This window comes from Tubulanus polymorphus, chromosome 1 (assembly GCF_964204645.1).
Source record: "Tubulanus polymorphus chromosome 1, tnTubPoly1.2, whole genome shotgun sequence".
In the NCBI taxonomy this organism is placed as follows: Eukaryota; Metazoa; Nemertea; class Palaeonemertea; order Tubulaniformes; family Tubulanidae; genus Tubulanus; species Tubulanus polymorphus.
In genome coordinates, this window is record NC_134025.1 from 3216007 (window position 1) to 3239926 (window position 23920).

General features: G+C 36.1%; 5 protein-coding genes and 1 long non-coding RNA gene across 9 annotated transcripts; 4 read left to right on the plus strand and 2 right to left on the minus strand.

Annotated features, from left to right (window-relative positions):
* Window positions 1-3220: 3220 nt before the first annotated feature.
* LOC141906400 (potassium channel subfamily K member 10-like) lies at window positions 3221-6126 on the plus strand. The gene is made up of 5 exons (XM_074795673.1): window positions 3221-3382; window positions 3583-3747; window positions 4303-4638; window positions 5162-5370; window positions 5833-6126. The coding sequence occupies exons 1-5, from the start codon at window positions 3241-3243 to the stop codon at window positions 5872-5874; spliced, it is 894 nt and encodes a 297-aa protein (XP_074651774.1). The 5' UTR covers window positions 3221-3240; the 3' UTR covers window positions 5875-6126.
* Window positions 6065-11471, minus strand: LOC141906383 (N-acetylated-alpha-linked acidic dipeptidase 2-like). Of its 3 annotated transcripts, none has more exons than XM_074795658.1 (17): window positions 10833-11471; window positions 10442-10730; window positions 10018-10131; window positions 9740-9923; window positions 9524-9614; window positions 9327-9419; window positions 8828-9033; window positions 8663-8745; window positions 8506-8569; window positions 8354-8421; window positions 8183-8271; window positions 8015-8105; window positions 7657-7749; window positions 7414-7579; window positions 7255-7336; window positions 7076-7168; window positions 6065-6885 (listed from the first exon to the last, which is right to left on the minus strand). In XM_074795658.1, exons 1-17 carry the CDS (start codon window positions 11183-11185, stop codon window positions 6690-6692), a joined length of 2355 nt encoding a protein of 784 aa, XP_074651759.1. In that variant the 5' UTR covers window positions 11186-11471; the 3' UTR covers window positions 6065-6689. The 3 variants fall into 3 exon arrangements, with proteins under 3 accessions (XP_074651759.1, XP_074651751.1, XP_074651744.1); XM_074795650.1 differs by lacking the exon at window positions 8015-8105 and adding an exon at window positions 7895-7982 and having other exon boundaries at window positions 10018-10137; XM_074795643.1 differs by having other exon boundaries at window positions 10018-10137.
* An 885-nt stretch (window positions 11472-12356) lies between these two features.
* LOC141899635 (RNA-binding protein Pasilla-like) lies at window positions 12357-16533 on the plus strand. Of its 2 annotated transcripts, none has more exons than XM_074786058.1 (6): window positions 12357-12481; window positions 13175-13186; window positions 13286-13426; window positions 13799-13950; window positions 14965-15118; window positions 15296-16533. In XM_074786058.1, exons 1-6 carry the CDS (start codon window positions 12379-12381, stop codon window positions 16363-16365), a joined length of 1632 nt encoding a protein of 543 aa, XP_074642159.1. In that variant the 5' UTR covers window positions 12357-12378; the 3' UTR covers window positions 16366-16533. The 2 variants fall into 2 exon arrangements, with proteins under 2 accessions (XP_074642159.1, XP_074642167.1); XM_074786066.1 differs by having other exon boundaries at window positions 13799-13926.
* Window positions 16534-16550: 17 nt separating this feature from the next.
* Window positions 16551-20011, plus strand: LOC141899666 (uncharacterized). Its single transcript, XR_012618641.1, has 3 exons — window positions 16551-17823; window positions 19445-19540; window positions 19806-20011. It is a non-coding gene; the product is annotated as an uncharacterized LOC141899666 (long non-coding RNA).
* An 86-nt stretch (window positions 20012-20097) lies between these two features.
* Window positions 20098-21259, minus strand: LOC141899656 (GTP cyclohydrolase 1 feedback regulatory protein-like). The gene is made up of 3 exons (XM_074786088.1): window positions 21168-21259; window positions 20602-20696; window positions 20098-20511 (listed from the first exon to the last, which is right to left on the minus strand). The coding sequence occupies exons 1-3, from the start codon at window positions 21201-21203 to the stop codon at window positions 20388-20390; spliced, it is 255 nt and encodes an 84-aa protein (XP_074642189.1). The 5' UTR covers window positions 21204-21259; the 3' UTR covers window positions 20098-20387.
* Window positions 21182-23795, plus strand: LOC141899648 (regulator of microtubule dynamics protein 1-like). The gene is made up of 9 exons (XM_074786076.1): window positions 21182-21823; window positions 22096-22282; window positions 22372-22544; window positions 22622-22697; window positions 22768-22845; window positions 22932-23030; window positions 23111-23164; window positions 23263-23343; window positions 23424-23795. Exons 1-9 carry the CDS (start codon window positions 21486-21488, stop codon window positions 23484-23486), a joined length of 1149 nt encoding a protein of 382 aa, XP_074642177.1. The 5' UTR covers window positions 21182-21485; the 3' UTR covers window positions 23487-23795.
* Window positions 23796-23920: the final 125 nt, after the last annotated feature.

A 23920-nucleotide genomic window follows, 5' to 3' on the forward strand; every position in this document is an offset into this window, starting at 1 on the left:
AATCGTATAACCAAGGTTCAGACTGTAGTACATATATATATATTACGATACCATAATTATTCTCTTTTAAATGAAAAAAAACGATTCGCGTGGTGTTAATATTTGCTTTAAAACGCTGCGACAGAAAAGAGTCATAGTTGAAAAAATAATGATTGACCTGAATTTAACTGCCATATTATCAGTTCATTTATTATTCAACAAATATCGAGCATTTCCTTCCCGGTTCCAATTAATATTTCAAGGACCTTGAATTGAAGTGTCCAATACACACGAGACAGTTTTAACCAATATGAATAGATCTAGGTACCTAATAATTTCATGTTAGAAATGAAAGTAAGAATTTGAAAATAATTTAGAAAATTTGTCTTTTAGAAAGATATACACTTAGCATTGTATCAGTTTGTAATAAACAGGAATAGCGCCTGATACAAGTCGAACTATATTGAAATATGAGAACTGATGGCCAGCACGATTTTGATTCCTGTGCGTGAAAGTTTGATGAACATTCCTCTCTGGATTAAAGAACATTGAACTTTTCTAATTTACGACGATAGAATTTAAAATTTAGCCCAAAATTAAAAACGTGTATCTGTTTACAGCGGTTTTTGAACCAGGTTCTCGAACTCAGGCTATCTATTTTGCTAATTGTAAGCCTACTCTTGACTGTTAGAAGGTCAAATACACAATTTGAAAAAAAACGAAAGATATAAAATGCGAAAAATTTATCCTCTAACTACGAATTTTCGGTCTTCTAAAAACCATTTTCAAGTGATGATAAAGGTTTTTAGATGAATATCGAAATTTTGGAGTTTTCGGAGAATAGATTTTTCACAGTTTCATATCTTTCGTTTTTTTATTGTGGATTTGACATTCACTATTTGACATATAAAAAGCAAATTCTACATATTCTAAGCTGTTAGGTTTAGTTCACTGCAAGATGGAAAATGGTACGGTTATTTGATTGAGAGTCGTGAAACAAGACAGAAAGAAAGATGATTTAACAACAATATTTTCTATTAAATTTTATTCATATCTAGTATTTCTAACGCACGGTATATTGCGTAGTTTACCATTTCAGACTTAGTGCGGTAAGATGTTTACCTTGGTCGTCAATATTTGCCCCGGGACAAATAGACATAATACTTCCAAATAGCTATATCGCAAATTCGAATCGGTGACGAAGGAACGCAACGGCATATCAAATAACATGATACGAAACAAGATATTCGTTACCTATCAACTAACGTCTGACATCGAATTTCGATTAGCCATATAAATCTGCTTAAGCTAATTTTGGAGCTGTATGCCGCGCCCATCTCAAAGGTAGTTTTCGTTCCCATGAAGGGAAATCTACTTGATACGAAAGATATGAAATAAACCTTCAAAAAATTCAGAGGGGTCGAACCACATTTGCCGGGATAAACCATGCGCGTAAACCACTACACCACAGATTGTACTGACATACAAAGCATTTTAGGTCTGGTGGTCTTGTCGATTGTCGTGGCGACTTAGCTGTTGCTTGGAGTATTTGGACAGATGTCAAAAAGCATTAAAAACATTCAATAAAACATTTGCCATACGATTCTAAACTCTTGATTTCACAAACGACCGAACTGTGCATTTATAGATTAATTTTCGAAATCAACATTTCAAACCAAATTCTCTTGAAAAAAAAAATGTTTGGACCTTTTAGGGCTAGCTACTAACGACAGAACGTTGCTTGCAGGGAGAGGATCAGTGATAGGCGATAGTTTATAAATGGAAAATGATGCCATATAGAAAAAACACCTTCAGCTAGTTGTCAGATGTAATATATTTTATGAATATGATTGTAGAGGTCCGCGCGGCGTATCGTATCGTTTAATCTCGCAGTCGATGTCTGATTCTTTAAAGTTGTTTCATTTCTAAATATACTATTTCTGATGTGAACTGCGTCAGAAATCTTACATCGATATCCGAACTGTCTTGTTGCCTTCGGCAATGCGATATATTTATATAATTCAGTACGAAAATATTTATATTCGTATGTTGTTGCTAATGAAAAAAGGTGCTTAGATTTATATATATATATATTGACGCAAACTCGATTTGCCCCTCGAAAACATCGATCAGATATTATCCTATCGTCGCATCGCGTGTTCTAAATTGGAAACACCATCATCCGATGTATTTCAGGTAAATTCATCTGGTCAGGAAAATCATTCAATACACACACGCACATACACTCTCTTTAATAGGTACTATAACTTAATGACCTTATCAATTATTTATTTCAATTATAGAAATTGAATCAATTGAATTGATAATCAAATAGAATATCAACTAAAGAAAAAATTTTTTCCACTACTTTGATATCTCTCCCGTGGGCTGAAATGATCACGTTTCCGTTTGATCGTGGATGTTCTCTAGTTGATATACATCCATGGTTGGATACAAGCTCGACTATAAAGATACCCGGTTTTCGGTAAGTTGGTTGATTTTATGACGTGTCGCGTCGACGATACAACCATCAAGGATTAGGTATATTGATCATATACTCCCGGTATAAATAATTGTATAACATACACCTGAGGGTGTTGCCGTTTAGAATTATAAATAGATGATACAAATTGACATGGATGTTGCTAGTCGTTGTCCATCCGTTTTGGTCCGAACTGGTTTTATGAGGCGTGCACTTTAGATGTTGTCATTAGTAACCGGGGATACTACCTTCTTGGTTATATCTATCTACCTACCTACTCGAAAGAATGTTCGAGCTTTGAATGTATGCTGTCGTCATGGACCTTAGGAATGTTATGAAAATCGCAAGAAAAGGATTTCCTTCAGTATATTGATGGAACGTGATAGGTGTGTACTTGAATTCATTTTGTTCTCAAAATTTCAGAATGAAAAGCTAATCTCTCGAGAAAGCAACTTTATTCAACTTCTTAGAGTATATATATTTATATATCATTTTCTGTGTGTATGCCAGGATGTTGAAGAAATAGATTCACGTTTGTTTCAGAGATGTAGTAAAGTGACAATTGAGAATTTATCCATGTATTATAGACGGTTCAACACGATAAGGAGCATACATTATCACTTAGAGAGTATATGTATATAGAGGTGTCATATACTACGCCCTGCTATTCCCAGACGAATTCATACATTCAAGGATTATATCGATGGAAATTAGTTGATTTTTAATGATTATCTTTCTTGCCATTCAGAAGCCGTTCAGATTGCTGAAAAACCTTAAACATGCACTGGAAAGTGGTTCTAGTGTTGGCATTTCTTGTTACATTGTACTTGATCTTAGGAGGAATCGCTTTCCACTACATAGAACATCCAAATGAGACAACCAACCAGGAACAAGCATTAACGGCAAACAAAGAATTTTTAGGTAAGCTGTTGTTTGTTTTTTTTTTAAATAAATTTATCTAAATGTGTATATGAAAATAAATGATAACACAACTCGTAATTATTTCCTATATATGCGTGTTTACACCATTCTTAAAACTCCTCAGGCGTCAACACAAGCTACAGTGACGTAGCTACATCATTGCTTCCTCACTTGAAATAGATATTTTTTCTTCGTTTCAGCCAATTTCACGTGCGTGGATCCAGAAAAATTTTCAGAACTCATTCAAAAAATAATTGAAGCTTATAACCAAGGAATAATAGCTTCCAATGACTCGATGGTCAGCAATAGTAACTGGGATATCGTTAGTTCCATATTTTTTTCCACAACTGTTGTCACTACTATAGGTATGTCAACTTTTAAAAAGTGGCCATGTTTTTGTGGTGGTCACTTTTTAGGAATACCGCGGTGTCTTCTTCAGCATTTGAGATTGTCCACAAATAGCAAAGATTACGATTAAGATATTACAATCCTTTACGACGATATCATGTCAATAATAGTACGTTCGGTACACATCTGTTTGGTCTAAACAATTATCTATATTTTCGGGTTCTCCACTATCCAACCCTAAACTGCCGACTTCCCAAATAACCTTATCCTGCTTTGCCTCGTTTGTCTGTTCAGAGAAGCCGCGTAATCTTGGTTTTACCAACACTTGGTCGGTCGTCCAGTTTGTTCCTTATAGCCTAAAACGCAATTAGCGTATGAATGATTTAAGGCAGTGCCGGTATAAAAAAATGGCCGGAAACTCGACCTTTGGTGAAATAGAGTGGAATTTGAAATTTATTTGAATATTTTTTACTATGTAATTTATCAGTTGAATCCACTGTCGAACAATTAAAGTATGTGAATTCAACGGGACGCTCGAAACTGATAGGTTTTTCTTTTTGTTTTGTTTTTAGGATATGGACACATAGCCCCGGTTACGCATGGTGGTCGTGCATTCTGTATCATATACGCGCTTATCGGAATACCACTAGTGGGAGCATTTTTAGCGGGAATCGGTGAAAATATCGCGGAATCGGCACGAGCTCGATATAAACCTGCGGAAGAAAACTCTAAGTGTTCTAAATACAGTCGTATCTGGATAGGAATGATCTTTCTGTTTTCCGGTGCCGTCGTATTCATATTCATTCCGTCGATTTTATTCTCATATATGGAACGGTGGACATACGGAGAGGCACTTTATTACTCTGCAATTACACTCACAACTATAGGATTTGGAGATTTTGTGGCCGGTAGGTTTTAGTATGCAAACTCATCTTTACTTCTCTGAAATATATTTTCTTCAAATTTTTAACTTATTTCCTCTTTCTTAAATTGTACATATCTTGTTTATACACATTTTTATTATGATACTTTTGATTGGTTTCGATTGAATAAATCTGTATTTCTATAATGTGGTATATTAGGTCGCGTACATAATCCCCCTCGACCGGGTATGTACCAAATTCGTAAAAATGTTGTGGTTTTGATCGTCATATGTGCTCAATTTCCCGAGAAGTTGAATCGATAGAAAGAAAGTTTTTTTTGTCGCAAATTGAATATATCAGGCGGCATTCACTTTAGCTCACCTTTCTTTGTTGTTTAAGTTCTGTCCAAAATTTCTATTTCGTTTAATTTTGTACTGCACTACACTTTTATGGTTTATGTTCATAAAGCAAAGACCTAAGAAAAATTAATACTGTAACTGAAATTAACCGAAATATCCGTCTTTGACCCTATGAACTAAAATAAGATATTATCGTAATCGCTTTTTAGGTTTAAGATCGAGTGGTTCACAGCGGATCTGGTATAGATTACTCATATCAGTTTGGATCCCGGTCGGTTTGGCGTGGTGTGCGTTACTTATCAATGAATTCAGCGATGTAGTGAAACGATATTTCTCGAAACCCGAAGTAGAACCGGAAGACGAAGAGGCGAACGAACCCAACCACGTGACCGGAAAGACAAATAATGGCTTCGAGCGGGTAAGTGGCGTTCGATAGACCATATAGACAGACATAAAACAATTTAATGTTAACGTGTGTAACTGCATTCCACCGAAGGCAGCCGTATTGTCCAACTGCATTATTTTAGTCGCAGCCAATTGTGACTTTAAACGCGATCAGCGTATAGTGACTGTACCGGCAAATCATACACGGGCCAACCGTTCGGCACCGGTGCCAAATGGGTCCGTGCCTGATTGACACGGCCAAAAACGTTGGCCCATGCCCGTGCCATATTCTAGCACGAATCAATCTAAACAGTGTCGATTTTTTCCACCAGTAACGAGTTAGTGACTTACGCGTCTTATGAGGCACGGCCAAATTTGGCCAGTGTGACCCGGGCCAAAACGTTTGTTGCGCTCGAACTCATGCAGGAGACATCGAATTCATTCCCGATAAAAGACATCGAATTCATTTCGAATTCATTCGAATTTTTACTTTTAGGATAATCACAAAATGGAATTGAACGATATCGAAAATAAATGAAGTGAGATCATGCGCATTGTGACATTGTGATAAGTACTTTTGGTTTGAAAGTTGTGATCTCTGAAAAAGGTTAGTTCTTCCTTGATTTGGTCGAGAGTTGGTCGAGGCCGGGCTGTGCGAATTTGACAATTAAAATCGAGGCTAGAATATGAAGAAGTTACGAAGAAACCACGAAAGTGTTTTATGCAGATGATTTATATATATATATATATATAAACATTAAGATAATATATTCTATGCTCATATTTATAAACCGCGTACATTCTTGCATAAATCTTCACTTTCTGTTATTATCAACATTTTTTAGAAATATTTATAGTTTTCAAATTAAAATCACCGCATATTTTAATCGTCTTTTGAATTAATTCGATATCTTTTATTTCACCCGAGTTGTATTGTATATAATGTAAATAAAAATAGAATTATTTTCAAATGTATTTTACTGTGAATTTGTCGTAGCGGTGAGACTTGAGTAGTTTTTGGAAAGGACGTACAGCGACCACATAGCGACCACATGCGTATTCTAATAGAAATCGATTGTTCTAGTGGCTAAGTGTCGTACATGAGAATATCAACTTACACATTCATCCGGTAGACACTTCATTTTAGTGACGGATACATTTATTTCTATCAATCGTTGATACAAATGTGTTAATATTATGATACGAATTGCTAGGTCTCACAGTTCCATCTCCTGTTTACATGAATGATTAATTTGAACATAAGAATAGTATCTATAGATAGAAACAAATCTAGAATTATAGATTCGTGCAATTGAGCTGCGATTTAAAACGTGTTTTGAATAAGATTTTGTATCAGAAATTAGCGACATCGGCGAGAGTTGAAGCAGCAGAGAGAAACGTGTACGTCACGACCGATAGATGTTTCTTGAAAGTCTCCCACCGTTTTTTCTGGTTCGGGTCATCTTCAATTTCAAACAGAGCGTCAACAAGACCAGGAAGACTTACACCAGAGTAGTTATCAGTTGAACTAGGCGCGTATATTATATGTCTGAAAACAAAAACAAACTACACTGGTTTCATACGAATGCACTGAATCTATATTTAAAATATTGCATATTTGATTGAAACACGATAAGTCTTGGTAGAGTTAGTTTTTTTATTTGCTGCTGCCTGATTATTGGTTCTTCACTTGAAGAGACATTCGTCGTATCACCGATGATGGATGACTGGTTACATACCGATCTCTAGGTCGACCTGGCAGACCATTCGGATCCGTGAAAGCTCGTTCCAATTGCATCATTTGATCACTGGCTTTACGTGCGTCCAAAGGACTGAAAATAAACAGCGATCAATCAAAACCCATTCAATAGTATGATTATCGTTATTGGGCGATTGAGTGGCTGTTACTGAAACTTACTTATTCCTGTTAATAGAGGGTAGTAATGAATGGAAATCTTGGCAGGATTGTGAAAAAATGTCAGCCGCTTCTTTCAAATCAGCTGTAATATTAAAAATATGGTCATTAGAACCATCGCATAGATTCGATTTTGATTAAGATCGCACGGCTATCACTTGCCCACAGATATGTTGTGCTTTTCTAACAACGTTCCGTATTCTTTGATAAAGGAATTAACAAATCCAGTTATAGAATTCCCATAGTCTCGCACGTCGAATGGCAGTATATACGTATCAGCGATAGATCTCGCAACTTCTCCCCAATACTGAGTTACAGCCGCATGATACTAAAAAAACAAACATTCTAATTGAACGATTCAATGAATACCAAACATCTATATAGGTATTACGCTAAATGCTTTACCTTAAACGTCGGATCAATGATATCATTCATCAATGAAAATGTCTCATACACGGAATGATACAACGGATAACTAGATAATTTCTTCAATTTCACCTAGAATCAGGAAAACTCGATTATAATCATTATTGAATGTTTTGTTCTTCTGAAACGAACGGCGTGATATACATATAGATGGCATAGATAGAGGGCATTCAAGCATCGACATGCTCAAAAAGTACAGAAATATACGTTGATGTACCTCATCATAAGTATGATAGAAATCTGCACTGGTTATTCCGCACGTTACAAAAGAAGCATAATCGCTACCACTACCCAAAACTAGAATTCTAAATATATTTTGATAAGATTAATGAACAACCTTGTCATACGTATATCGAGTATCCATACTTGACACCCCTAATTTCGTGATAAACGGAGCATAATCACTACCACTGCCCAATATCTGAATACTGCAAAGATAAAACAGCTCCGAAATGCTCCATCATTGTGAAATAATAGATTATTGAAAACCGTCTGATAATCTTACGTTGGTACGGTTGAGTTTGAAAACTGTGCCCATTTGTCATACAACGTCTTCTTTCCAAAACCTACTTCAGTCGTGTTTGGATTTGGTACCTTCGGAAAATATTGAAATCGCTTTTCAATTTCATACAAATGGTCATCATTTGAAATAGAAACATCAATGATTTATATTTACTAATTTTGCTGCTTCGTGTAAGACTTTCGAAAGAAGCGGCGTTCCTTTAACTTGTATGGAATGATTACCTAAAATAAACAGAATGAAATGAAAAGATTGACAAAGATATGAAAAATTAAGTTTTGAAAATATGAGCTCAATCATATACTCACCCTGAACTGCGATGTCAACATTAAGGTAAGCTACAGCCCGTTCACCTAGACTCTTAGTGAAATGCTATATATTGAAAGTGAAAAAAAATTGAAAGTTGAGTAAAATGGAGCCATATGCAGATTACACACTACAATAAGACATGTTTTTATATTATACCTCAACCCATTCCGTCGATCCAACTAATCCATACTCTTCTGCACCCCAACTACAGAACATCAATGACCTTCGAGGTCTCCATCCTTGAATTATTCGAAATTAATATATATAAAACATTTATCATTTATGATTCAAGTAATGCGTGGATATGAATCAATGACGAACCTTCTTTTACAAGTTTTCCAAATACGCGGCTGAGTTCGACCATTGCTGCAGTTCCGCTGGTTGGGTCAACGGCTCCGAAAACCCAAGCGTCTCTATGATTACCTAATAGTACGTATCTGTCAGGCTCCATATCTCCTCTTATAGTTCCGATAACATTATAGACAGTTTTTATTATATTATACGTTTGAACGTTCAACTGAACTTGCCTGAAAATTAAGGATGAAACATTTACATTGTACATATAGTGGAACCTCGTTATAACGAACTTACGGAGCCCCTGAGGGGACATGGTTAGAAATAGATATCTTTTTCCGTTCGAACGAAATAATCTTTTCGTGGGAACGAAATGATTTCGTTGGAACGAAAAAAATTTATATTAATCATGATATCGGGGCTCCGTACGACATCCAGGGGACGTACAAGAAAATATGTTCGTTATAACTTATAATTCGTTTTCGGTATCAATTTCTTGAACTGTGGTATTAATCACTGAACTTACCATGAACTGTCAACGAATCCAGGTCCAAGTTTGTATTTTATCCCTGGTATGGCACCTTGCCATTTATCAGGGGCATCCTTACCAGCGAGATTTCTGGAATTTGATAAGACCGAAGAGTATATGATAGATGTCTCTGAAATTATAGGAGCACAAGAATAACATCTGAATAAGTCCACACTGATTTGTTATGCCCCGACCTTAGCAATGTCTGTGCATCGTCGTAACCTATCGGATGACTAGGAATTTTCGGGATATCGATATCCTCTTCAGAAATACGATATGCAGAAGCTAAAATTGATAGCAAACAATTCAAAACCCGTTTCGTAGAAATAACTACAAACTGGATGTACAAAACGATTTCTTCCCCCCACGAGTCCCGAATTTTAACATGTCCTTTAGTTTCTAAAACTTACATATCGAAGGATAACCAAGTGTTTGTGGATCTCCCTTGTCTATTAGCAACGTTCCTCTTTGCACACCTGTGCCGGGTAGCCACCACGTTTCAGGGAATACCTTGACATTTGTATCTGGTGCGTAATTTGCGGGATCACTGTATAAAATCATCCCTTTACAACCGAACTCCTCCCCAAATTTCACCTAATCAAAGGCAAAATAAACACAGGATTAATCGGAATTTGTTGAACGATACGTTAATCTAATTAGATAAAAGATGATATAAACAAAGTCATACTTTATCTCCTCTAAATATCATTCCATATCTTGCCAGACAGAGTTTCCCAGATATATCAGTTGTCTTATTTAACCAATTGAAATCTTCATAGCGGCCGTAATTCACATAGACAAGCTGACCCTAAAAGATAATTTCCAGACTATCAAATATGAATCATCAATATTTTCAGTTTATCACGCAACTGTGTTACGCAGTGATTACTGGCATCAGTAGATTATTATGAGGCACATTGTTAGATATATGAATATTATCAGTTGATGGCAAAATTGATAAAAAATTTGTCTATGCTTTATTATTGTACGAATGTTTTTATTGTAAAATGTACATATGTATAATGGAAGAAAGAGAATATATGTGAAAATATTATAGAACGATGTAACAAAAAGAAATCGTCTTTACGTGTTAAAATGAATCTCAAACTTACTCGTGGATTTCCTGCTACTGAATATGCGTTAAATGGAGGAACAACATCGGGTTGACTTTGGTCTGGACTCAGCACCTTCTCTGCGAGTTGTGAAGTGAATTTAGCTCTGCCAGTTCCATCATACAGGACGACTGTGTTCGGTTGGGAAGTATTTGGATAGGACAGCAGAACGTCATAAGGTTGCAATTTTACGTGATCGAACCCATATTCAGTCCAAATATCTCTAATTCGTTCTGCAAGCTCTTTACTACCCTCGGTTCCTGCGAGGTGTGGATGCAGTGTAAATTCCCTGAAACATAGAATTTATAACAAAATATACATTAATCCATTTAGAATGTTAGTAATTGTTTCTAATATCGATCATAAAAGATGAATTCTTCGATTAACTTACTTTAGATTTTGTCTGATTTTTTCAGAATTTATCTCTTTCAATAGTTTTTGTTGTATACTTGGATCGCCATCTCTGATGATGTTCTTTGAAACTCCAGATAAGTATGTACCATTTACATTCGAATCACCACGCGCAATAAGTAATCCAATAACTAATCCCAGTACAAATATCACTACAGCGCCAATAATCACTGCCAAAGCTACTTTTAGTCTTCGTTGCATCGTTATTTGTTTAGTAGTAGTTGTTCTAACCAGATGAACAAATTCTGTGTCTGCCCAATCAAAGTCATCCGAATCAGAACTCTTCTCTGACCTTAATAGGGGCACATCCCCAGTATTTCTATGTCTAACCATTTCCCCTCATTGGTCGATTAAATGCGGGTCAACCAATAGAATTCAATTGAAGGATATCGTCTTACTTTTTTATAGCACGATATTCACCGCCGAAATGTATCCTATTTCCACTACTAGTTGCCACTAGTTCAAAAGACCATTCCTAGCATATTTGACGATTATCTTATGCATTATTTCGTTGGAATTAATTGATGAAAAGCTAAACGTCTCAGACTATCCAAATGATTAGCCAACATCGAGATATCAAGAGAATATCTATTTAGCTATGTCACAATGCTGTGGTGTGCATATGGTAGTAGTATGACGTGTGTCACATGCTATATACTGGTAGGTGCCTCGCGTTCGTTTAATTTGCTTAAAAATAAGAAATGTCTGATACGATATGCAAATACTTCAGTATATATTGTTCACAAATATTTCAACAACTGGATTAAATGCAAAATTTGCCACAATTCGTTCCAGCGCAGGGTCCGACTGTGAGTCTTTATCCCGAGTAACCCGGGGGCCCGGTCGTAGGAAGCTCGAGGCCCAGGTACGCTGAGAACTAGGCATACTGCTGGGGATTTTTAATTACTATAATGACGAGGTAAAACTTCGCAATGAATCGCGAAAGAAGGGTAAAACCTTGAAATATTGTAATGTTAAAATTTGATAAAAATCCGAAATTTCGGGGTTTTCCTAAAAACCATATAACGTCAGGTTTTTATTGAAAAATCGAAAATTCGGATTAGCCTACCTAATTTTAACATAACGAAATTTTCAGTTTTTTGGCTTTGTGATGGTGGGAGTTGTATCTTTAATATAATGTCCAGTATCTGTTTTGACGGTGTCCTGGCACCCGCCGCCGGCGCTTCACTGATTGCAAGAAATCCATTTCCGTGTTTTCCATGATATATCCAATTCCGTGTTTTATGAAAATGTTGAGTTAAGTCCTAATCCATGTTTTATGTTTTACCTGTAATGATAACTACCGAAAGAAACACTACCAAACATTTAAAAAAAACATTAATTTCTGATAAATGAAGCTAATTTCGTGTATCTGAGGATCCGTTTTGACGTATTTAGATACTTTTCGGTTGATATTTGATTAAAGTTTGATTAATTAAGCGTTAATGGTTTTTCCCGATGATTCGGTAATTTCCGGATTTGCGTCACTAGTCTCTAATGTCATTCGCGAAGTGTTCCGAACAATTATGGCCCAAAATGTTACAGCGATGGAAACGAGTGACTCCAGAAAAAGGCCCCTGGATGGTGAAATAGACTCCGGAGTCACTAAAAGATCCAACCCAGGGGGAGGTAAGAATATATTTGAATTATCTGTGATTTTTCATTTTAAACGCTATGCAGATTGATATGTCCAGACTTTCACTCAGACTCATGCAGTGCCAGCCAGCCAGCCAGGTTAACAACCGGTCAGCCACACCTTCACCTTTGACTGGTTGTTATTATGTTACGTCTGGCTCCACACGATAATGATTTGATCCGACCTAACTAATTTCTTGCAATTTTAATGAATTAATGATAATTGTGCATGTAAGTGCAAATCCAAATGCCAACTCTAATAACTGACTGCTATCTATGCTGCTATTGTGGGTCAGAAAGCAAAACGGCTGTCAAACCAGGCAGTCAGTACTGTACTGACTGACAGTAGATTGTTATAATGTTTTATGTGTTGCAAAAGATTTACTACTGGTAATAATTGGTCTGGTTAGTTTAGCTTTAATAATCCGATCTAGGCTTGTGGTTTGAGAGATGTAAACGTAAAACCACAGAGTGAGAGTGGTTTACCTACGCAGTTAACCATGCCTGGATTGCAGGTTGCAACGCTTACCACATGGGATGGCCTTCTTTCGATCCGGGGCATTGGGAGGATGTCTGAATAATGGCCCATCTTACTGGTTAACCTTGGGATTAATGGTTTTAGATGCTAGGACTTCAGGTCTTCATGTCTATTGCACCGATATTCACAAATTATTTCTTTCATTTCAGAAATGGCAGATAGTAAGTATACAAAATCCGGTAATCAGAAATCCTCGGTACTCATAGATGTAAATATTGTGGTACAAATCATGGTACCTAAGTCGATATAATTATTTTCAGGTGATCATGTACATTTCAAAATCCTTATTCCAAGTATTGCTGCCGGAGCCATTATTGGCAAGGGAGGTGAAACTATTGCGCATAAACAAAAGGATACAGGGGCCCGGATAAAGATGTCGAAAGCAAATGATTTTTATCCCGGTATGTTGAGAAATTATATACACAATAGATAATGTCTCTTCAAGTAATGCCTTAGCTCAGTTTGTACTGTATCAAAGGATTGCCAACATACATGGAAATATATATGTTTAATCTTCAGAAAATGAATTACTTTTCTCTTCATTCAACTTGAGTAAAAGGCTTTTTGGCAATCCTTCAATACTGTGTAATATGGATTAAATGCCAATTTTTTAGTTGAGCTACCCATCTATGCTGATCATTTCAAGACTTATCAAAAATGCATTACCAAAACTTATTTGAGCTAGGGCGCCTGATGTCCGTTCAAGCAAGTCGAAAGACACCCTTTACCTCAGTAGCAATGCCTGTTCTAAATGTATATTTGCGTCAATGCAGGAACGTCGGAACGTATTTGCCTCATCACTGGAACTGTTGAAGCCATCACAGTCATGCACAATTTCATCACTGAGAAGATATTAGAAAAACCGGATCCTAATCCAAAACCAGCTGAAGGAGAGGTCAAGGTAAACTTGGAAAGACACAAACAGGTGAATATCGACGAGATTGGCATGCATTGTTTCAACTTCTAGAATTCACTCTCAAACAATCATCGTTCCTTTAATTCACCAATGAAAACTGCATCCCATCAGAAATTTATGTGTTTGTGTCATTTGCAAGTGGTCAGAGAAATGTTAATACAATCGTGTTCGGGTTTTAATGAATTATCTTAAATGTTTCGATGGTATTAATGTGAAAGAGTTAAGAATAAATATATGGTATATGGTATGAATGAATGCATAAAAATTCTACACTCACGAAGAAAATAAGAGTCTGAAAATGTTTTCATTATTAACTAAAGGAAACCTTTTTGGACGTTTTCTTTAAGAGTGTGGGATTTCATTACAACATGGACAGAGTGTTTCGTCGATGGTTATGATTGATCTCATTTCATTTGTTTTTGGTTTCCACATCATTTAGAGAATGAATGTGTCTCATGTGTTTGATGGTGGTTATGTGTGTCTTGTATGTGTGATACATTACACCATTTCATCTTCCTGATGCCGTCCTCTATCCAACATTTGATTGGAGATAAACTAAGCAGGAAGGTTGTTTTAATGTTGACAGGTGTTTGAATATCATAGTGACTAATTCCCTGGTACTGGTATATAAATACAGCTAGTAACTGTGTTAATTTAACGGTTACATTTGAATTTTAAGTTAATGGAGTCGAATACTTGAAAATGAATTTTTAAATTATAAACAGTGATTCCGATGGATTCAAGATACAGGATTTCATGTAAAACATTTTGGAAAATGTAGATCTTTGTCCTGGTTATCATTAAACCTCATCGATAAGTTTTAAGTATGGATAATAGCAAAAATAGGGCCTATTAGAGGAGTTCACTTTTATGTGGAGAGTCAATCATTTAGAATATTGAAATTTTGAGACTGGGCAAATGGCATTCATTAAGGGGTAGTATTCACTGTTATAGAAGTTTTACAATATATTGCCATTGAATGCGTATTATAGTTTTTGTTTCCTGTTTACGTATATTTCGTAGGTGAAAATTCTAGTTCCAAACAGTACTGCTGGAATGATAATCGGTAAAGGAGGGAATTACATCAATCAGATTAAAGAAGAAAGTGGGGCTTATGTGCAAATATCGCAGAAATCAAAGGATGTCAATCTGCCGGAGAGATGTGTTACTGTTTCAGGTAAATATTCATGATAGCTAAGATTCAATCTTATCCCCAAACATTACGTACTTATATCACATCATCCATTTCATTCTCTACCGACGAATACTAAGTGCCATGTAGCATACCTAAAGCCGACTGGACCAACATCAGGAGTACAGCTTTGTTGTATTCCAGATAACCATATCTTTGTAGGTGATATGGAAAGCAACAGAAAAGCTGTAGCACTTATTCTTCAGAAGATTGCTGAGGACCCGCAGAGCGCTAGCTGTCCAAATATTAGCTATGCCGATGTTACTGGTCCTGTAGCTAGTGCCAACCCGACCGGATCCCCTTTCGCCCAAACTCAGCCCGCTAGTCGCGCTGACGCGCCACCTAATGTCGTAGCGTGTGGAAATAACCTTAGTAATACAATTGGCGCGGGAATCAACAATCTGAACTTGAATACGTCGATGGCTGGTGCTGCTGGAATGTTCGGAGCCGGAGCTATGAACGTGAATAATTTTAGTTTGGAGCAGCTTAAAGCAACACTCCGAGGTAGTGGTTATTCCGAACAGGCTGCTGACGAAATCAGTGCCGCCATGTGCACTCTTGCCAGTTACGGCCTGATGGGAATGGGAATGAGTGTTGGCCAACAGGGCAGTTTTAGTTTAAACCTTGGGGGTGGAACGGGTTTAGGTGGATTGAATCTTGGAAGTGGTCCCGGATCTTTTGGTAACGCGAATAATTTAGGAAATCCGTCTTCTGCTGGTATGGATACCGGGTCGGGGATGTTTGGGCCAGTGGGTAGTGGTTCATCCGCGATGGGGGGTCAAACTGCTGCTGCTAGTGCTAGTCTTTTCAGTAATGCCGCGAATAACCCAGAAGCTAATAGCGCTTCGATGTTCACCGAATATAATACGGGGCCTTACAGTCAAGGATTTGCGGGAACGGGTGACAGTCTTAATCAAAATTCTTTCGGGTTAGGTCCGTGTACGTCTTTCCAAGGTCCGGGCGGCGATGACAAGTCGAATAAACGGGAAATTGAAGTAGCTGATAACTTGGTCGGTGTGATATTAGGACCAGGTGGTAAGGGTATCGTCGAATTACAACACTTCACCGGGGCTAACATTCAAATCTCCAAGAAGGGCGTATACGCCCCCGGTACGCGTAATCGCATCGTGACTATCACCGGTAACCCCGAAAATGTCAGCCGCGCCCATTTCCTTATTCAACAAAAGCTACAACAGGAGGAGGCCCGTCGCAGGCAAAATCCCGTGCACTGAACTGTCGCCCATCATTCAATCATTTATTCATCGGATAGTCATCAACCAATCATCAAACTGCTAGTGAATTATCATCATCTGTGACTTTGTTTTAGCTGAACACTCATATTCATTATTGTTTTCCACGAACTTTCAGTCATCCATATATAGATATAGAATATATATATATATATACATATACATATGTGTGTGTATATATATATGTATAATAGTGTATATATATATATACACGCGCATTCATACGCCGATCGTGACCGTTATTTAGGAAGACTAAAACAGATATTTTATCGATGTTAACGTCTTTGTGTAATTACAGTTTAAGCACCGACGTGTGCCGCGATCAAAGTGATCATCATTTCTTCATTTATCATTATTATGTATTGAATCCCGTCGGGATTTTATCGTTGAATTGTTATTTTGTAAAAGTCTGTTGTGTACAGTGCTTATCACATAAAAGTTGTTGGCTCTATATATACTTAAATATCGGCTGTTGAGTTATATTGCCGTGGTGGTGTCTTTGATTCTCCTATCTATTTTCACAGACCCCAGCGGCCCTGCATGATCTGTTTGTGTAGTGGGAGTGCTGGCCTGTGATATCTGTATAGAAATTGTTACAGTATTATAATCATTAACAGCGTTGAATATTTGGAATTTTGTGGTTCATTTCATTTTGTTTTATTTTGATTTTTTTTTGTTTTTTGGTTGAAACGAATTGCTATGAAATTCGTAAAGATGTCTTTCAGCGACTGAAATTAATTATTCGGGATTAACAGTTTGTCATTACTCTCTGCTTCATTCTGAAATTCAAAGAAATGTTTTACCAATCAATTTTCATGAAAGTTTCTTATTTTTCGATATCGTATATCTTCTGTGTGAGTGTGTGATTGCATCAGAGTGTACATCCGACCACTTGCCCCATCAGTATTTCAAAGTACTCCGCTTAAAAGCAAAAATGCTCATTGAGATTTTCACTAAAAGTAGCGAGATTAGAAATTATTGGAGTCCTATTTTTTCATTCAACGTCAATGATGCATTTTTGTGAAGCGAAAGTATTGTTTTCATTTTCATCGAAGGAAAGTCTGACGGAATAATCTGGAATCTCCCAAAGTTTCCAGTGTTTTAGACAAGGATTCGACATCATTCAACACATGTCTGCTTTTCCTTTTCATTACAGCAACCTTATAATAGTCAATTCAAGGATGTTTCAATATTCATTTGATTGTTACGATGTATTTTGAAGTGTTCTTGCATTGTCATATCAACACAAATCATTTTGGATTAATTATACTGCGTGACTATGAAATAAAATGTATTGTATTGATGTTTGATTGAAGAACATGCACTGTAAAATTGATCTGAAATGTTTTGTATCATACCCATTTCACCAAGACTGGTGTAACTGGTCGATGTTCCTGGGCACTTATACTGAAAGTGTCACCTGAAGATACCATCTTTCAGGTATAGTATTTCATGAGGACTTCATCAGAAAATCACCGAGCTATACTGTACAACGATTTCATACCTTTCAAGCTTAGAAAAAACACGTTTTTCGTGAAATGATACTGAATAAGATGGTGATTTTTTGGCGAAGCCCTTCACTGTTATCCTGTTTCTCAAGCAATACATGTGCATATCACCAGTACATGTAGCTACCCCTCAGATTTCACTGCCATATTCATTAGTTCATTTCAGTAAGATACATTGTGATTACCATTACATGTACATACTTGGGATGATTTAAATATAGATGAATTCTACTAATTGCAATTTCAGTCAAAATTAGTTTTAGATTTTAACAATTTGTTCCTAAAAGATGATCAGAATTAATTCTAATTTGACGATGATTAATGTTGTTATAACTGTAACTCTCATGCAGTAAGTATTGATCTAATTTAGAATTGCCGTGTAATATTTCTACCTCGATCAACAGCTGTCCAAAAACAATCATACATCTTATATTTATATATACATATTTCAACCCAAAAATAGCAGGGGTTCCCTGGAGGTTTTAATGGGTAATTATTGAAATCATCTCAACAGCTGTTAATAGTTAAAGGTAGCTCATTTGTGACCGTTGTCATATTGACTACTAATAATATAAACAATGGCGTTTCAATTGCATTGATCTTGGATATTGGGGAATTAGGTAAGTCTTAATAATTAAAAGATGACGGGAAGAATTTGTTGCGTGAATGGTTTGCTCTCATCTCACTTGCTTGTTTTCATGCATGTTTCATCATTTTCATAAGTGGTGAAATCTCTTCATTGAAGCATCAATCATTCGTGAGCTTGGATCCTGCTCTGATTTTGCGATATTTGTCTTAATAATCCGTTCAATTTCGAATGTATTTGTTTATCATTCCGTCACGAGCAGAGTCCAAATCTATAAAGCATAATGATCATTTCTGAATTCATTGCCATACCTAGAATTGCTGGTCATTTCAGAATTGCAAGGTCTTGTCAATCTCAATTGTGCATGGATATTTGCCTGAGCAGTTTCAAATTATTCCCATGATAGCAAATGAAGACTAATGCAAACCTGAATGAATGTTTTTTGTATGGGAGTATGGTCTGGCGTCAATTAATAAGTCATTTGTACTCAAAACAGAGATGTTCAATTTGATTTTATATTTCAAAAAAATGAAATATTTATCTCGTTATGAGTGCAATTTTCATTCATATTCACCGAATTGTGTGACGAATGTGTGAAATTTTCCTGATCATGCACTTAATAAAACATTCTGATTTTTGGTCTTCCAGAACATCATTGTAACTGTACCGAGTTACAACATGCACATATACAACGACTCAAGGTCCTTCAAACTTTCGTTTCGAGTCAAATATTTTATCGCTCATAAAATGCATTATCCATTAACCCCTGATTTCAACTAGTTTTAATGATCTAAAAAAGATGGTTCCTTTTGTTCCACTAGTAAAATGTCTGGTGCATTCTGTAGCTCATGAAATGGTCTCTTTTTCAGCATTAGTAACGATATGTCAATCAATATAATATATATTATTTGTTCTGCTTCGTCAGTCTTAGAACCATTCAGTATTTGGCTATTGTTTGTTTCTTTAGGTGGATGAAATCACCAGTGTAAGGAACCGTCTGAAAACGAATCTGCTGCCTATCAGTATGATGGTACTGTAATAATGTTACCATTCGGAATACAAGGTACTTCTAATTACCTTATATACAATAGACTCTATTTACCCTGGAGTCGATTGCCTCGGATAATCGCGTGCCCCAGACAATACATAACAAATTTGCCAACTCCCAATTTGTCGTGATTAAGACCTATCCTGTCTCCCAACTGCCTAAGAGGATATATCAGTCCTACAAGATCCAAGGAAAGCAGAGTCTACTGTAATATCTGTGCGATAATTATTCCGTTTTCAATCGGTGAACATTGATTACGGTAAATCAGTTTCTTTTTCAGGAATGGTGAATGTATCAGTCCATCCAATGAGAAAAAAAATACATTGTAGTGGAATACTCAAAAGTTGTTGTTCAACTTCATAACAAGTGAAGAAATAAACATCAGTAGAACATTCATATAACAGACTCAATAGTTTCTTACGTTTCTTTCGAGGAATCTGGACATTTCGCAAGTTGATTGCCTGATCATCGCAGCTAGCGATATAAATCTTCAGCATCAGAGAAAAATAAACACTTGAATTTAGATAAATATCTTTTAATTCGTATGATTAAATAGATTTTCTAGATACCGTCATGTAACAATAATACTGGAATATAACGAGATGCATCAAAAACTGATGGCATCTTTATACTTGATATGCACTAATAACTATTTACTACTAATAAATATATTTCGATGCAGCAGAAAAAAAACGAGGAATAGTTTTGATATTGAAACGTAAATACAGTAAACCATGCATTAGTGACAGCTTAAGTGAAAAATACCATCTTAAGCCGTAATTTCATTCAATCGCGTGAAAACAACTTTCCCAAAGTCTGAGAAAGGATGGTCGATGTATTGTATTTGAAAGACTGCCGAGATTTATGATTTATAGCAGGTCCATACACAGGTCTGGCCGATACCAGTCATTGCAATAACCTTGTAGTCTAACTTTTCTAGTTTATTCAGAATAATTCTTGGTGGTTCTTCAGATTGATATTCCTTGCTGAAATTTAGAAATGACCTTATAATCTTACTCAATAGGGTCTACGTAATACCAGAGATTGTTGGAATTTTCATGACTCAAATAACTTACAAATTGTTTCCTACTTGTTGGATTAATGAAGCCCCAAGAGAAGCCATTAATTCAGGATCACTTGACTCATCACCGCAAATAGTCGGACCATTCTCCTGAAAACAATGAAATGATGAAAATTGCATTTATTTGACTGAACATTAGCATGTAGTATTTACTAGTCAAAATAGAACAGTAGGAAAGCGTTACTTAATCCGTATTAGTACATGAAATATAATACGTGAAATGATTAATTAGCCTCTGGAAGGAACACCTACTGAGTGCTTGCGTTGTGGGAGCAATGAAATGACGTAAGTTGTGACCTTTAAATTTAACAAAATATCTATTGCTAACTGAATATTGATTGTCAAATCGGCTTACGTACAGACGGATGTGTATACAAATCGGCCCGCACCTAACCCAATATAAATCGTAGTAGCCAGTAGGTTTTATTCGATAAATAGCATTACCAGTTTGACAAGTGAGATGTGTGGTGGGACGGTCTTCACCAGTTCAAGGGTTAAATATTAGTGACTTCACGATTATCAATCTGAATTGATAAGTTAGTAACCTGGAACATTACTTACCAGTCTTATCTGCGTACTTATCAGTAAATAAGGCATTTCCGATTACTTCAAATGGACTCGGTTGTGACGTTTTATTTACTTCCGGACTTCGTGGGAATTCCCGGAATAGGTCCGCACGGATCACACTTCAAAAGTCCAAAAACGAGGAGAATAACGATTTGGTATCGAACTGAATCTTCCTAATAATTTTTAAGGATATTGATTTTTAATTTCATACTAATCTAGTAAACGATAAGGTCAAACTTTGATTTTATATCGTTGTTGACAATTCACTGCCGCTGGGAAAGGAATTTACTTCCGGGTTTTCCGAGAATTGTGATGCTTGTTACGGTTCGCCGGTGGCACAGTTTTTTAGTGTGCAGAAATCCAATTTATTTTCGACAACCTGGAAAAATGGCAAGTTTTCTTCGCGAACATAGTTCTTGGGTAGCAGCCCTGAGTACTGGTATATTGATCGGGGCCAGTAGTACTGTTTTATATTACAAAAAGTTCGGCAAAGATTTGTTAAAATTGTCCCGTAGTGTCGACGAACTGCGAAGGGAAGTGAATGAGCTTCGAGATTCCTTGGCTAAAAAGAAACGTTCAGGCTTCTATTCGGTACATCCCAGTAGTGGTGATGAAGATGATGATGTTTATGAAGAGGCCTTTGATGGAAGGTAAGGATTCCTGTGATTTATACAAAAACGAGTCCCACCATATTGCCTGTTTTATTTGTTATGTTAGTTCTAAGGCAGGTTTGGTTTGAATGTGTTCCGATTTATGAATAGCGTTTATGGATTACAAACTCTTACATCCATAAGATTTAGGTAGAGCGTATTCTGGTCGAAACAAATGCACCAGAAAAGAATTGACTAATTGAAACCAGCCTAATAGCCGCCTTTTCCTCCAATATTTAGCCGCAGGTGACACAAATAATGTACTTTTTCAGAGATGACTTGCCGAGAGTTGCCAGTTTGCAAAGTACATCGAGTAGTTCAGTTTATTATTCTGATGTGTCGCATGAAAATTTGGAAGAATTAAAAACAGATCTATTCACACAAATTGATCAGTTACTTGAAGGTGGTGACAGGGATAAAGAGAGAGCTTATAAACTTCTCCGAAACAGAAAGTCATTAGTGAGTTTCAACTCGTTTATGAGGAGCATTCGATCTTCAAGATGCATGATACATCTGTTCTTGTCTCTTCTAATCTATTCTTTTTTCAGCTATCCTCTGACACAGATTTTCTTTGGCGTTATGCAAAAGCTACATTTATGATGTCGACGATTGAAGGAGATGGAGGCGATGAAGAGAAGAAGAAAGAATTAGTGTTTGAATCTAAAGACCTCGCTTATACTGCGCTATCTATCAACGAAAATGATTCCAACATCCAAAAATGGTAAGTTTCATTGATTCATATTTTAGAGTTCATCATTTTTGAAAGATTTCCGATAAACTCATTCATCATTTTATTAGGTGTGCCATAACTCTGGGAAGTGCTAATGATTACCTTTCGACTCAAGAAAAAATAGCCAATGGATTTAAATTCAAGGTATGACATGTATTTTCTTTTGAATTAAACAGTTTGAGGTCATAATTCTGATATCAAATTGTGTTTTCAGCAACATATAGAAAAAGCAATCAGTATAAATTCAAAAGACCCGTCATCACATTATCTTCTAGGAAGATGGTGTTATGGTGTAAGTATATTTTATCATTTCGTACATCAACATTTACTTAAAGGCATTTTGCATTAAGAATTGGCATTATTATCTGTGTCATTAAGGTTTACATGTTGTCCTGGTTGGAGAGAAAGGTTGCGTCTACATTATTTGCCAATCCTCCTACGTCTACAGTTGAAGAGGCATTAGAGCATTTCTTAGAAGTACGTGTTGAGTCTTGTGCAGAACTTTTATTCCTTCTCCTTCTTAAAAGGAAACTTGAATTATTGATATTTTGTTGCAGGCTGATAAGCTGAACCCAGGAAAATGGAAAGAAAATTTACTGTATGTAGCTAAGGTAAATTATTTTTCGCTTGTTTCATTAAAGATTTTAGTTTGAAAAATATCGGTGATCTCGACCAAGCTAAATGATTGTTTGTATCAATGAATTTTCAGTGTTATATAGAAAAACGTGATTATGCCTCGGCAGCAAAGTATCTTCAAAAGGCCAGTAACCTACCAGCACTGACTGCAGATGTAAGTAGTGACTACATTCCTTTTGTATTTCCAGTTTTGAGTCCGTGAAAGGTTAATTTTCATGCGATTTTAATTTTCAGGACAAAAATGCTGAAGTTGAAATAAGCAGTTTATTACTGAAGTATGGAAGTTATGGGAGCTGATGGTACACCACAGAAGTGTAAAGTGACATTCCATGATTTGAATCCATAGATATCTGATTGTGACATAATATTCAGCATATTACCGGGATTTATGGCTAAATCCAATGCAGCATTAGCAATACTGGCAATATTCTTTGCAGTCAACTATCATTTTGCATGACACACTTTCTGTCTACAAATTATTTGCATTATATTCATATAGCATCATAATTGATAAATTTTTTGATGTTTTCTTGCTTATCCTGGCTAGAAACAAATCATTTGTCTGACAGACAATCTAATGATAATATATTAAATATTGACTTTATCTTACGTAACATTATTCTCTACTTGTATTGAATATACACAAATAAATCGTTTATTTGGTAGTTATAAATATTTGATGTTTTCTTTTATGTTTTTGGACTTCAATCATAATAGTATATTTGACACTT

What these genes read in the sequence shown, in the direction of transcription:
- LOC141906400 (XM_074795673.1), top strand. Translation starts at nt 3,241, where the DNA reads ATGCACTGGAAAGTGGTTCTAGTGTTGGCATTTCTTGTTACATTGTAC. An exon ending in GGCAAACAAAGAATTTTTAG is followed by an intron (nt 3,383 to 3,582) that starts GTAAGCTGTTGT and finishes TCTTCGTTTCAG; the next exon opens with CCAATTTCACGTGCGTGGAT. An exon ending in CAAATAATGGCTTCGAGCGG is followed by an intron (nt 5,371 to 5,832) that starts GTAAGTGGCGTT and finishes TTTTACTTTTAG; the next exon opens with GATAATCACAAAATGGAATT.
- LOC141899635 (XM_074786058.1), top strand. Translation starts at nt 12,379, where the DNA reads ATGGCCCAAAATGTTACAGCGATGGAAACGAGTGACTCCAGAAAAAGG. An exon ending in AGCAAATGATTTTTATCCCG is followed by an intron (nt 13,427 to 13,798) that starts GTATGTTGAGAA and finishes GCGTCAATGCAG; the next exon opens with GAACGTCGGAACGTATTTGC. An exon ending in ACTTGGAAAGACACAAACAG is followed by an intron (nt 13,951 to 14,964) that starts GTGAATATCGAC and finishes TATATTTCGTAG; the next exon opens with GTGAAAATTCTAGTTCCAAA.
- LOC141899648 (XM_074786076.1), top strand. Translation starts at nt 21,486, where the DNA reads ATGCTTGTTACGGTTCGCCGGTGGCACAGTTTTTTAGTGTGCAGAAAT. An exon ending in CCAATGGATTTAAATTCAAG is followed by an intron (nt 22,698 to 22,767) that starts GTATGACATGTA and finishes TTGTGTTTTCAG; the next exon opens with CAACATATAGAAAAAGCAAT. An exon ending in CATTAGAGCATTTCTTAGAA is followed by an intron (nt 23,031 to 23,110) that starts GTACGTGTTGAG and finishes ATTTTGTTGCAG; the next exon opens with GCTGATAAGCTGAACCCAGG.
- LOC141899656 (XM_074786088.1), bottom strand. Translation starts at nt 21,203, where the DNA reads ATGCCTTATTTACTGATAAGTACGCAGATAAGACTG. An exon ending in TAAGTACGCAGATAAGACTG is followed by an intron (nt 20,697 to 21,167) that starts GTAAGTAATGTT and finishes CATTGTTTTCAG; the next exon opens with GAGAATGGTCCGACTATTTG. An exon ending in CAACAAGTAGGAAACAATTT is followed by an intron (nt 20,512 to 20,601) that starts GTAAGTTATTTG and finishes TCTAAATTTCAG; the next exon opens with CAAGGAATATCAATCTGAAG.
- LOC141906383 (XM_074795643.1), bottom strand. Translation starts at nt 11,185, where the DNA reads ATGGTTAGACATAGAAATACTGGGGATGTGCCCCTATTAAGGTCAGAG. An exon ending in CTCGATATACGTATGACAAG is followed by an intron (nt 7,750 to 8,014) that starts GTTGTTCATTAA and finishes TCCTGATTCTAG; the next exon opens with GTGAAATTGAAGAAATTATC. An exon ending in TCATTGATCCGACGTTTAAG is followed by an intron (nt 7,580 to 7,656) that starts GTAAAGCATTTA and finishes TTGTTTTTTTAG; the next exon opens with TATCATGCGGCTGTAACTCA.